General features: G+C 41.3%; 1 protein-coding gene across 1 annotated transcript in view; it reads left to right on the forward strand.

Moving 5' to 3' along the window:
- The first annotated feature begins 301 nt into the window (after positions 1–301).
- The window catches only part of LOC115138615 (gamma-aminobutyric acid receptor subunit beta-1-like), a 55655-nt gene continuing 43259 nt past the window's right edge, over positions 302–12697 (forward strand). Inside the window, exons 1-3 of the mRNA XM_029675654.2 lie at positions 302–951; positions 1047–1138; positions 1269–1336. Coding sequence (XP_029531514.2) covers positions 872–951; positions 1047–1138; positions 1269–1336 — 240 coding nt within the window. The 5' untranslated portion in view covers positions 302–871. The remainder of the gene's footprint in view (positions 952–1046; positions 1139–1268; positions 1337–12697) is intronic.

The raw sequence follows: 12697 nt of genomic DNA on the forward strand, positions 1-12697 counted from the left end.
ACGAGTTGTCATTTGATGGTGGCCAATTATCCACAAATCACCCATTTTCAATACACCACTAATTATGATTGAAATAATCATGTGGTCTAGCACATGGTGACCAGATAAACAGCAATCGATTTGACAAATTAGTCAGAAGTCTGTCAATATCATCACTAGACATAGCAGAACGTGTATTATTATTAATTATGTGGTATATAGCACGTCATGCTGCTGCAAGGGACATTGCATAAGCTATAGCGTATCTTATCCCCTTTCATTAATTATAGGTACGGTTACGATTTTTATGCGTTTTCTGGGTTTTTAACTCATTATTAACTTGTGCTGTAGCCCGTGACGCGTGGGGAATGCAATCCGCTGCGAGGGAGCTCAAGCGTCCAGGTACACCTCAGAAAATGCGCAGCTCCTCAGACGTGCTTGTGTTGCACGATGCCCCACATAGCGCTGACTAAAGGTGAACTGAGAGCCGTGTTCAATGCTTATTCTTTTAAGATCTTTAGCCGATCAACACGGGGAGACCTGCTTGATGCAAATCTGCTCCGGACACTGCTGTGTCTGCTGAAATGCTCGAATTAACCGGAGTGGATGGGATCTGCCTAGCATATTGATACCGTTCAGCTACTGCATGCATCCCGGCGCGGGCTTCTTGCGCCATCATCGACACCTCGGGTGAAACGCGAATAGCCTACCCGTTTTAATTCAAAGCCACCGAAATTTCTACGAAATAGCGTGGTTTTTGTGCAAATACAGTTTTGATGTTGGTAAAAAGACGCGCATGCGTTGGTTTTGGAATAATTGGACAGCCTGTGATTTAAGTAGGTAGCATTCCTTAAATCTTCGCTCAAAGTCATCTCTCTGATCAAAGTTAGTGATGTGCACGGCTTTGGACCGCGGACGCTGGGGGATTTTTTGTCTTTTCCTCATGGTCGCCATGGTCTGCGGCGCTCAAAGGTGAGATCCAACGGGTGTGATGTCTTGTTTCTGCCTGTCCCTTTGCAGTTTTTTTTATTAAGATTCTGAATCAATACCATATCTGTTTCCTTTAGCGCCAACGAGCAAAGCAACATGTCATTTGTGAAAGCGACCGTCGACAAACTGCTGAAGGGGTATGACATTCGTCTGAGGCCTGATTTTGGAGGTAAATACCTTTTTGGTGATGAAGTTTACCCAATGTTGGCTAATAACAAGTCGCATACAGATTCATTTATCGCGCCAGCGAGCTGTCTGATTAAAAAGCCACTGATACCTGTTTTACATGCAATTTAAAGGTGCCCCTGTGGACGTTGGCATGAGCATAGATATCGCCAGTATCGACATGGTTTCGGAAGTCAACATGGTAAGTAGCCTAGCCTACAAAATGTTTTTGCCTCGTGCAACACATGTTAGTGTGAGAACACAGAACACGTGATTACGGCTGTGGTAATTGTCTTCGTATTTGCGTGTTTCATACCACTGTCCTCTAGATGTAGTGATAAATCCTCGTATTCTTGTCTTTGCCCTTGGTTTGGCTACTAGTATAACGTTTTTCCTTTGACCAAAATGGTTCGCTGCATTTCAGCACCAAAGGAGAGCTACCGCAATGTGTGAAATCCAATCCATATGCAGAAACTTCCCTGTGGTGTCAGAACCACTAAAATCAGAAAATTAATCCGGGGGGGGGGGCGCGTTGGTGATGCACATGGATTTACAAGCGCGTATTTTACAGAATTGTGAGGTGTTAAAAATACACATTCCGAGCTATGAAACAGGGTGAATTGACGAGGAGGAGACTAAAAAAATGGTGCTTGTTTGCTGCTTTGGCCTCAATGCAGTAATTACATAATGTTGTCAGTGACTCAACAAGGAGGCCCAGAAAAGCCAAATTGTGACGCTGAATGTGGGCACTTAGTGTGTGCATATGAGTATTGGCATGGTGCCAGTGATTGATACAAATTCATTTATGCTTGGATCAACTTGCCTTAATAAATAATAACAGCAGGCATGACTGTAAAGTGTGTGTGTGTGTGTGTGTGTACTGTCTGAGCGTGTGTGGCGAGGGAGAACATTTTTTTCTACTCAGCTTCCAAGCAAACACTTGGTGTTTATGGAATGTCGGGTAGTTCAATGTTTTCATGATGCTACAGAAAACTGCAGTCTTTACAGTCATATTGCTCAGGGAGCTTTGGCATTCTCATTTTGATTGTAGAACCTTGGTCTGCAGAGATACAGTACCAGTCAAAAGTTTGGACACACCTACTCATTCAAGGGTTTTTCTTTATTTTTTACTATTTTCTACATTGTAGAATAATAGCGAAGACATCAAAACTAAGAAATAACACATGGAATCATGTAGTAACCAAAATAGTGTTAAACAAATCAAAATATATTTTTAGATTTGAGATTCTTCAAAGTAGCCACCATTTGCCTTGATGACAGCTTTGCACACTCTTGGTATTCTCTCAACCAGCTTCATGAGGAATGCTTTTCCAAACCATCTCAATTAGGTTGACATACTGGTTATGTACTGGCCATGCCCATTAAGTTTTTTTAAAATCACAAGTTAACACATACTGTAAATCTTGTCACGAGATAGCTTTACTGTTACTCTGAATAGGACGTACAGTGCATTTGGAAAGTATTCAGACTCCCTGATGTTTTCCCCCCACATTTAGTTACATTACAGCCTTATTCTAATATATATATTTTATTACCTCATCAATCTATCCACGATACCCCATAATGATAAAGCAAAACAGTTTTTTGGGAAAATGTAGCAAATGTATAAAAAAAAAGCTATAATAATACCTTATTACATAACTCTTTAGACCTGTTGCTATGATACTCAAAATTGAGCTCAGGTGCATCCTGTTTCCTTGATCATCCTTGAGATATTTCTACAACTTGATTAGAGTCCACCTGTTGTAAATTCAATTGATTGGACATGATTTGAAAAGGCACACACCTGTCTATATAATGTCCCACAGTTGACCGTGCATGTGAGAGCAAAAACCAAGCCACGAGGTCGAAGGAAATGTCGATTGTGTTGAGGCACAGATCTGGGAAGGGGTACCAAACAAATTATGCAGCATTGAAGATTCCCAAGAACACAGTAGCCTCCCATCATTCTTAAATGGAAGAAGTTTGGAACCACTAAGACTCTTCCTAGCGCTGGCCGCCCGGCCAAACTGAGCAATCAGGGGAAAAGGGCCTTGGTCAGAGAGGTGATCAAGAACCCGATGGTCACTCTGACAGAGCTCCAGAGTTCCTCTGTGGCGATGGGAGAACCTTCCAGAAGGACAACTATCTCTGCAGCACTCCATCAATCAGGCCTTTATGGTAGCGTGGCCAGACGGAAGCCACTCCTCAGTAAAAGGCACTTGACAGCCCGCTTGGAGTTTGCCAAAAGGCACCTAAAGGACACTCAGACCATGAGAACAAGATTCTCTTGTCTGATGAAATCAAGATTGAACTCTTTGGCCTGAATGCCAAGCGCCACGTCTGGAGGAACCCAGGCATAGCTCATCACCTGGGCAATACCATCCACACAGTGAAGCTTGGTGGCAGCATCATGCTGTGGGGATGGTTTTTCAGCGGCAGGGACTGGAAGACTAGTCAGGATTGAGGGAAAGATTAACAGAGCAAAGTACAGAGAGATCCTTGATGAAAACCTGCTTCAGAGCGCTCAGGACATCAGACTGGGGCGATGGTTCACCTTCCAACAGGACAAGAACAGCACACAGCCAAGGCAACACAGGAGTGGCTTCGGCACAAGTCTCTGAATGTCCTTGAGAGGCCCAGCCAGAGCCCGAACTTAAACCTGATCGAACATCTAAGGAGAGACCTGAAAATAGCTTCAGAGAAGAATGGGAGATACTCCACAAATACAGCTGTGCCAAGCTTGTAGTGTCATACTCATGAAGACTTGAGGCTGTAATCACTGCCAAAGGTGCTTCAACAATGTACTGAGTAAAGTGTCTGAAAACTTATCGAAATGTGAACTTTTCTTTTTTTTTTTAAATTTTTTTGCAAAGAAATCTAAAAACCAGTTTTTTCTTTGCCGCTATGGGTTATTGTGTGTAGACTGAGGGAAAAAACGATTTAATACATTTTAGAGTAAGGCTGTAATGTGGGAAAATGAAGGGGTCTGAATACTTTTCGAATGCACTGTAAATTAGAGTGACGCTATACACACTGGAACTCATGTGTTGGTAACACTATAATAACTCCTATAATAAAGTATTTATAATAGATTAGTAAATAGTTTATTCATCATTTGTTAATCATTACTCCCAAATGTGTGCATGTTAGTAACCTAGTTATTCACACATTATAAACAAACTTTAAAGTATTTAATATTGATTCATAAGATCATTCATGAGATTTTTAATATAGGTCCTTATAAACCTTATAAACCATTAGTTGCATATTTTTGTATGGACTCATCTAAAGTGTGGGCTATTCATACTTTATAAATGTTTGAGTGGCCGGTGTAATTTCCCACAAAAAGATGGACATGCCATTGGTTGACATTCCAGCATTACCTGATGCTCCGTAAGGTCTCAAAATGGCCCCTAGAACATATCAATGGTAACAGTATAAGGACACAACACAGGACATTAAATGAATTATATAGAACATTTTATCCCAAAACAGTCACACTGTTGTAATATTGTGATGTGTAACTTCAGACACACTATGCTGAGTAGAATAACATTTTTAACCCAGAAATGCTAACATAAGTGTTTCTTGGCAGTGACTTTTCTACCAAAATCAAACTGTGGATTGCAGTCACTAGTTAGAGCATTCTAATATCGGTTAACCCAGATCTAAAATATTGCATCATTTGGTCCGCTGCATGATTCAATTCTGGGTCCATATGTGATAAAAATTGAGAGTTCCGGTTTGCGATTGTCGAAATAATCAGTGATGTCCGTCGAAATAATAGTGACGAAAACCAAAACACCGGAACTACTGCTGCTCGTTATCCTGCGCTTTCCATCCTGTCGCAACTGATGAATCGGTTTACACAACAGATTAATTAAGAGCAGTCCATAGACTGCTTACAAGGTAAGGAAACAAATATCTGAATACATTATTTCACTCGACGATCATATTAAGTTTATAGAGTTACTACCTTTTAAAGGTCCAGTAAAGGTGCGTGTGAAAATACATGTAACATTTCTACCTCATCAAGGGAGACATAACCACCAGTGCACACACATAGTCTGCAAATCATAACTGTAGGAAAATCGGGTTAGCCAAAAACACTACAGTAACTCATGTAAAAAGGCTAAACATTTGTCCAATGTTCATCATTGGTCAGGTCCCGAAGATTCTCATCTCTATAGTTCTTTCAAACACACACATGGAATTCAAAACTGTCTCTCAAACACCCATAATGAAGCGAGGTTTTTGATTGGTGAACATTTTTAGTTCAATAATGATAATTCCAAAGTAATAGATGTAATAATAGTAATATATCTGTAATGGATTATTGTCTCTGGTTTCAACACCATTGATCACATATGAACAACAGACTATTTGCACGTTGACATACTACAGTAAGTAAAAATAATTTGGTATCTGTGTTTCCAGTCATTCAACTGGCTATTGAGTATCAATGACATTGCCTTCATACATTTCTATATTTTTGGTTGTCTGAAACCCAGTCATCCAAAGAAATGGTCCCGTTACTGAGCAGTCTACTACTGAGTTATTTGTGACATCTGATAGTAGAGTGCCTGCAGTAGTTTTTCACATGTGAGCTGCCCTTCTGAAATTGCCTTTTATTCTTGGGTAGTAAAAGGCTTCATTAAATTATAAATTGGAAGTCACAGGCTTGCACCTGAACAAAGCCTTTTACGTTCATAGCGTTCATACATAAGTCATTTCCACATGATATACTGAATTTGTCAAGTAAATATAGACAGAGTTTGTGGAGTCAATGATGTGCTGTCATCGTGAGCCAAGGCTATGAATTGTTTATTAGGTTGAATTCCTACCGACGAAATCCCCTCTTGGAAAATGGAAGGTGCTTCTTTCTTTGAGCCGGGCCCAGAGGACTTCTGATTGGAAAGCCTAACAGCCTGGACGGGTCATTGATTGTGCCTCTGTGGCCTCTTCCCGGTTTAGCATTTTAATGTGTATGCGACTGGGAAGCTGGAAGGGGTTTTATGCTCTGTCTGATAGACATTTGGCACCGGCTCTCCTTGAGAAAGGCCACACCGAAACATTGGTCATACTGGTCACAATATGAATATCCATCAATAAATTGATTATATACTATACCTATTTCATTTTACCAGGTAAGGTGACTGAGAACATGTTCTCATTTACAGCAGCAACCTGGGGAATAGTTACAGGGGAGAGGAGGGGGAAGAATGAGCCAATTGTAAACTGGGGATTAGGTGACCGTGATGGTTTGAGGGCCAGATTGGGAATTTAGCCAGGACACCGGGGTTAACACCCCTACTCTTACGATAAGTGCCATGGGATCTTTAATGACCTCAGAGAGTCAGGACACCCGTTTAACGTCCCATCCGAAAGACGACACCCTACACAGGGCAGTGTCCCCAATCACCGCCGTGGGGCATTGGGATATTTTTTTAGACCAGAGGAAAGAGTGCCTCCTACTGGCCCTCCAACACCACTTCCCATCCAGGAACTGACCAGTACCAACCCTGCATAGCTTCAGAAGCAATCCAGCAGTGGGTATGCAGGGTGGTATGCTGCTGGCATTACATGTACTTCGCACCCTGCTTCAGCAACATCACTGTCACCCAGTAGACTTTTTGGGGGCAAGCACTGCAGTTTTTATGACAAACTACGTGATACAGAGATTGACTGTATTGGATGTTGGCATCTAGAAAGGGTTCTGAATGTACAACCTTGTGTTTTTTTGCATCACACATCGCAAAACCACACCATAGTTTTGGGTTTTGAGGGTGGTTACTACGGAATAACTGAGTGGCAATTACATTTGTATAAGAACCAGTTGCAAAGTGTACAAACAAATGCAGGGGCAGCACCCTGATTGTGGCTTAATTAAAAGGCCAAATTATAGCTCTTCTGGGTTAAGCTAAGAGCTGTGTGATCATCTGTGCCTTTTTTGGACCTGTTCTCATCTGATGGCAAGATCCCCCCCCCTCTCAATTTCTCTCCAACTCGCTTTGGCTTGTATTGTTATCAACAGGAAGTTTATTTTGAGATCAGATTATGTGCTGTTGATAATGCAGCTATATGGCATTTGTTGTATGGTCAGTCACGTCTGTAAAATTGATCAAATGCATCTGTGATCTTTCCTGGTTAAATAAAGATTGTGAATAAATACCTGACTCTCACTCGACTACCATACTGCAGCATATTTGCACACACACTTACCCCACCAAACATGCCACCAGGGGTCTTTTTACAGTCCCCAAATCCAAATTGAAGAAAGTGTACAGTAGTATAGAGAGCCATTATTACACAAAACTCCCTTCCATCTATTATTTCTCAAATTAACAACAAACCTGGTTTTAAAAAACAGATAATGCCTCTCCCCTATTTGACCAGGTCCCAGTTTATTTATAATGTACTGTTTAGGTGTAAACTTTTAAGCGTTTGATGCTTGAAAGGATAGAAACTGTGTTTTTTTTTGTAGTTATGAAACTGGACGTCGCTCAGTCATAAAGGATGTCCCTCTTAATGAAACTCCTTTTCTTCCACTTTTGTCAAATTCTCTGCAGACTTCACACCCCATTAGCTTTTTGTTAAAGCTCCTCAGCTAAAGCCGCTTGACTATCCCTGACAGATGCCAATGTGCTTCTTTGGTCTAACCTAAAGTGAAATACACTTGTGATAGATTAGCAAAATAAGAATTTAGAGGAGCAAGACACATCTGACTAAGATTATGATTTTATTCAAATAGCGCTTTGGAAATACTCCATTTTGAACAAAAAAGGACATGCCTTAGAAAATGTGATCCGCAAATGCAAGTGAGCCAATTAACAGCCAAATAATGTTACAGGTAAAGTATATAGTATGTGAGCTAATCATGGTTTGGAAGAGCAGTTTACACATGCAATAAAATATGTTGAATACGGGTTATTGGGACATCATTAAGAGACAGTAAATGTGTTGATTTTATTATTATAAGGTCGATCGGCTGCTTACTATCTAACCCTAGAAAGTTGAATGATCAGCATGTGTACTGTATATAAGAAAATGGGCCAAAATGCATCACAAGTGCCGAATACGAACTAAAATAGATATTTACACATCCATCTTAAAAGCACCCAGCCTAGCCTACATAGACTAGCTAAGTGCACATGACTTGTATGTTAGCGTTGAGTTCAGATACTCTGATGCCAACAGTGGTACTGTATTATTTTCTTATAATGCTAGTACTGTTAGTTTGCTACACTGAGATTCTTCCAAGAGATTTAATGCTAGCCTAAGCATGACAATTCCAGGCAAAATCGGGGTTTAATTGTATTCTTACCAAATATCACAGAGGGGTTTCTGATACCCTTACTTCTTCAACAAATCATACAACCTTGCGGTAACATTGAAATTAGTCCGAAAGGCGGGCTGTATGCTGAGTTAGCGCCCGAACGTGGCAATACCAGAATTATTATACAAGTATATTTCAGGTCAGTGTGTTACTGCTCTCACTCTTACTGACCTTAGTAATCATACATGCTATGCTGTGCTGTCAAAGGCAACCGGCTAGTGAACCAGACAACACTGATGTGACATGAGCTGTAGGAGGTTTGCTGTGAGATACCAAGGGTCAGACTCGTATTCTTCCCCACCTTGAGTTGAGTGGTTGTCTGTGGCAACATTTTTGCCTGAGCGACCTCGGACATTCATTGGAAAGGGGCTGCTGCATGTGTTCAGGTCTTCGATAGCCTACATTGTTGAATGCCGTCAGGATGTCACACATGATAGTGGTGCTTTCCCCATGGGGCAGTATGCTACAGTAGTAGTAATAGTCAAGGCTGCATGATTTCTGTTCAGTCAAGAATACATTTCAAGAGATTAAAGGAGTATTTGATTAAGTTAGTTTGTGTTGGAGACTTCAAATAACGGCCCGTGACGGATGTGATCAAGGGAGAGGTGAGCGGTCTTTTTTTCAGATGATTTGATAGTCTGATTCCTGCAGGATTGTAGCGGCAGAGAGATTTGAGCACTCTTTGCTCTACTTAAGACTTTAAGACTTAGTATTGGGCTGAAATAGCAGGTAGTTCTCACCTTGTGGCTGGTGTGAGATACTGTAATGAATTAGTCCTGGTCTCTTTATCTTTCTCTCTCCCTCCCTCTTCCCTGCACTCTCTCTCTTCTCTCTCTCCTTGTCTCTCACTCTACCTCCCTTTCTTTTTTCTCTTGGTTTTCTTCCTTTAACTGTCAGAGTTTTCATATTGCGGACTGTACCTAGATTTTTGTGGTTTGTTTGCTGGACATGTGAAGGTCTCTCTTTTACAAGCTTGAGTGACGACAAGTAAAAGTGGTGTTTGTTAGCAATGTGTGAAAGCTATTTTGTTATCATGACAACCACAGTGGAATTGCTTTGACTTTCTCTCACAGTCCATATATTTGTGGAGATTTGAAAGCGGCAACTCAGTTTCTCAAGGTGAGAGCGGTAGGAGTGCACGGTTAGTACAGCCATGACTCTCATAAAGTGACTGTCACACCCTGACCATAGAGAGCCTTTTTATTCTCTATTTTGGTTAGGTCGGGGTGTGACTAGGGTAGGTAATCTAGGGAGTTTATTTCTATGTTGGCCTGGTATGGTTCCCAATCAGAGGCAGCTGTTTATCGTTGTCTCTGATTGTGGATCATATTTAGGCAGCCATTTCCCCACTGTGTTTTGTGGGATCTTGTTTGTGTAGTTGCCTGTGAGCACTTCATTTTCTTCACGTTTTGTTCGTTCTTTATTGTTTTTGTGCGTTTCATTCATTAAACATGTGGAACCCATATCTCGCTGCACTTTGGTCTGAATGTTCTTACGACAATCGTGACAGTGACGGCCACACTCAACATACTGTAGAACTCTCTCCCAGGCCCTATGGAAGCCCACTTGTGCCAAAATCAATCAACAGCACAGATAGGAAGGCAATAATCGCTTTATTGAGGTGTTAATGAAAATGCAGGTGTCGTATGTTGCATTGGTTAGCCAACAATGTGATTATACTGTGAGAACTCCTCATAGTAGGCCTAGTTGTTAGTATGAGGAAGCGTACGAACCCTCACTATTCCTCCTGTCATGGCACCTTATGTATCTCCACAGCAGCTCCTGTATAGAGCGCCTTATGAAGCCCTCATAGTGGCTTGTGGTCAGGAGTTATTGATCTGTTTGGGAGATTGATGTGTCCGCCGCCTCTTTAGGATGAGGATTTATGTGATGCTCTGCCGATAGCACTTCATCTCACTAGTGAGAAAGATCAAGGTGTCACGAGTGGGTTCTCTGTTCAAACAACTTAATTTGAACTCAAAATCTGTTGCCCATGCTGTGCCATGATCAGGGGTCCAAGCACTGAGGACGTAGGAGCCCACCTGGATTTGATTTCCCCCTGGAATAGAGAAACAAAGGCACTGTACAGTGTGGGTGCAGAGGTTTGTCCAACTGCCCCCCAAATTTACTTCAATAGATCCTATGATTTTCCTATAGTCTCTGGTAGAGGTCGACCGATTAATTAGGGCCGATTTCCAGTTTTCATAACAATCGGAAATCTATATTTTTGGGCGCCGATTTGCCGATTTTGAAATAATTTTTTAAAATTTGATTTTTTTTATACCTTTTTATTTTAACTAGGCAAGTCCAGTTAAGAACACATTCTTATTTTCAATGACTGCCTAGGAACAGTGGGTTAACTGCCTTGTTCAGGGGCAGAACGACAGATTTTCACCTTGTCAGCTCGGGGGGGATACAATCTTACAACCTTACAGTTAACTAGTCCAACGCAATAACCACCTGCCTCTCTCTCGTTGCACTCCACAAGGAGACTGCCTGTTACGCGAATGCAGTAAGCCAAGGTAAGTTGCTAGTTAGCATTAACCTCTTGAAGCTAGGGGGCACTATTTTTATGTTTGGAAAAATAACGTTCCCAAAGTAAACAGCCTATTTCTCAGGACCAGATGCTAGAATATGCATATAATTGACAGATTAGGATAGAAAACACTCTAAAGTTTCCAAAACTGTCAATTTTGTCTGAGTTAAACAGAACTGATATTGCAGGCTAAACCCTGAGGAAAATCCAATCAGGAAGTGCCCCTGTTTTTGAAACCTCTCTGTTGTTATGCATCCCTATTGCCCATTTTAAAAGGGATATCAACCAGATTCCTTTTTCTATGGCTTCCCTAAGGTGTCAACAGCCTTTTAGACATAGTTTCAGGCTTTTATTTTGAAGAATGAGCGTGAACGACCACATTGCGTAAGTGGAGAGGTGGGGGCTCTCAGAGTGAGTTGTGCACAAAAGAAAAAGGTGGCCATTGTTACTCCCGGTCCTAGTGAAAAGCCAACTGTCCCGGTTGATATATTATCGAATAGATACAGTGGGGCAAACAAGTATTTAGTCAGCCACCAATTGTGCAAGTTCTCCCACTTCTGTCATAGTTGAAGTGTACCTATGATGAAAATTACAGGCCTCTCATCTTTTAAGTGTGAGAACTTGCACAATTGGTGGCTGACTAAATACTTTTTTGCCCCACTGTATTTGAAAAACACCCCGAGGATTGATTATAAAAAACGTTTGACATTATGGATATAATTTGGAATTTTTGTCTGCGTTGTCGTGACCGCTCTTTCCGGTGGATTCCTGGGCATAACGCACCAAACTAACGGAGGTATTTGGATATGGAACAAAAGGAGAACATTTGTTGTCTAACTGGGAGTCTCCTGAGTGAAAACATCCGAAGATCATCAAAGGTAAACGATTAATTTGATTGCTTTTCTGATTTTCGTGACCAAGTTACATGATGTAAGTGTACTTATTGTTTTGTCGAGCGATCGATAAACTTACACAAACGCTTGTATTGCTTTCGCTGTAAAGCATAATTTCAAAATCTGAGACGACAGGTGGATTAACAAAAGGCCAAGCTGTGTTTTGCAATATTGCACTTGTGATTTCAGGAATATGAATATTTTCTAGTAATATTATTTGACTGTGGCGCTATGCTATTCCAGCGTTGTTGATGACAATTATACCGGATCCGGGATGGGTGGTTCAGAGAGGTTAAACTTATCTTATAAAAAAACAATCAATCATAATCACTAGTTAACTACACATGGTTGATGATATTACTAGATATTATCTAGCGTGTCCTGCGTTACATATAATCTGACTGAGCATACAAGTATCTGACTGAGCAGTGGTAGGCAGAAGCAGGCGCGTAAAACGTTCATTCAAACAGCACTTTCGTGCGTTTTGCCAGCAGCTACTCGCTGTGTGTCAAGCATTGCGCTGTTTATGACTTCAAGCCTATCAACTCCCGAGATGGCTGGTGTAACCGAAGTGAAATGGCTAGCTAGTTAGCGCGCGCTAATAGCGTTTCAAACGTCACTCGCTCTGAGCCTTCTAGTAGTTGTTCCCCTTGCTCTGCATGGGTAACACTGCTTCGATGGTGGCTGTTGTCGTGCTGTTGCTGGTTCGAGCCCAGGGAGGAGCGAGGAGAGGGACGGAAGCTATACTGTTACACTGGCAATATTAAAGTGCCTATAAGAACATCCAATAGTCAA

The sequence above is a fragment of the Oncorhynchus nerka genome, linkage group LG12, assembly GCF_034236695.1.
Source record: "Oncorhynchus nerka isolate Pitt River linkage group LG12, Oner_Uvic_2.0, whole genome shotgun sequence".
In the NCBI taxonomy this organism is placed as follows: Eukaryota; Metazoa; Chordata; class Actinopteri; order Salmoniformes; family Salmonidae; genus Oncorhynchus; species Oncorhynchus nerka.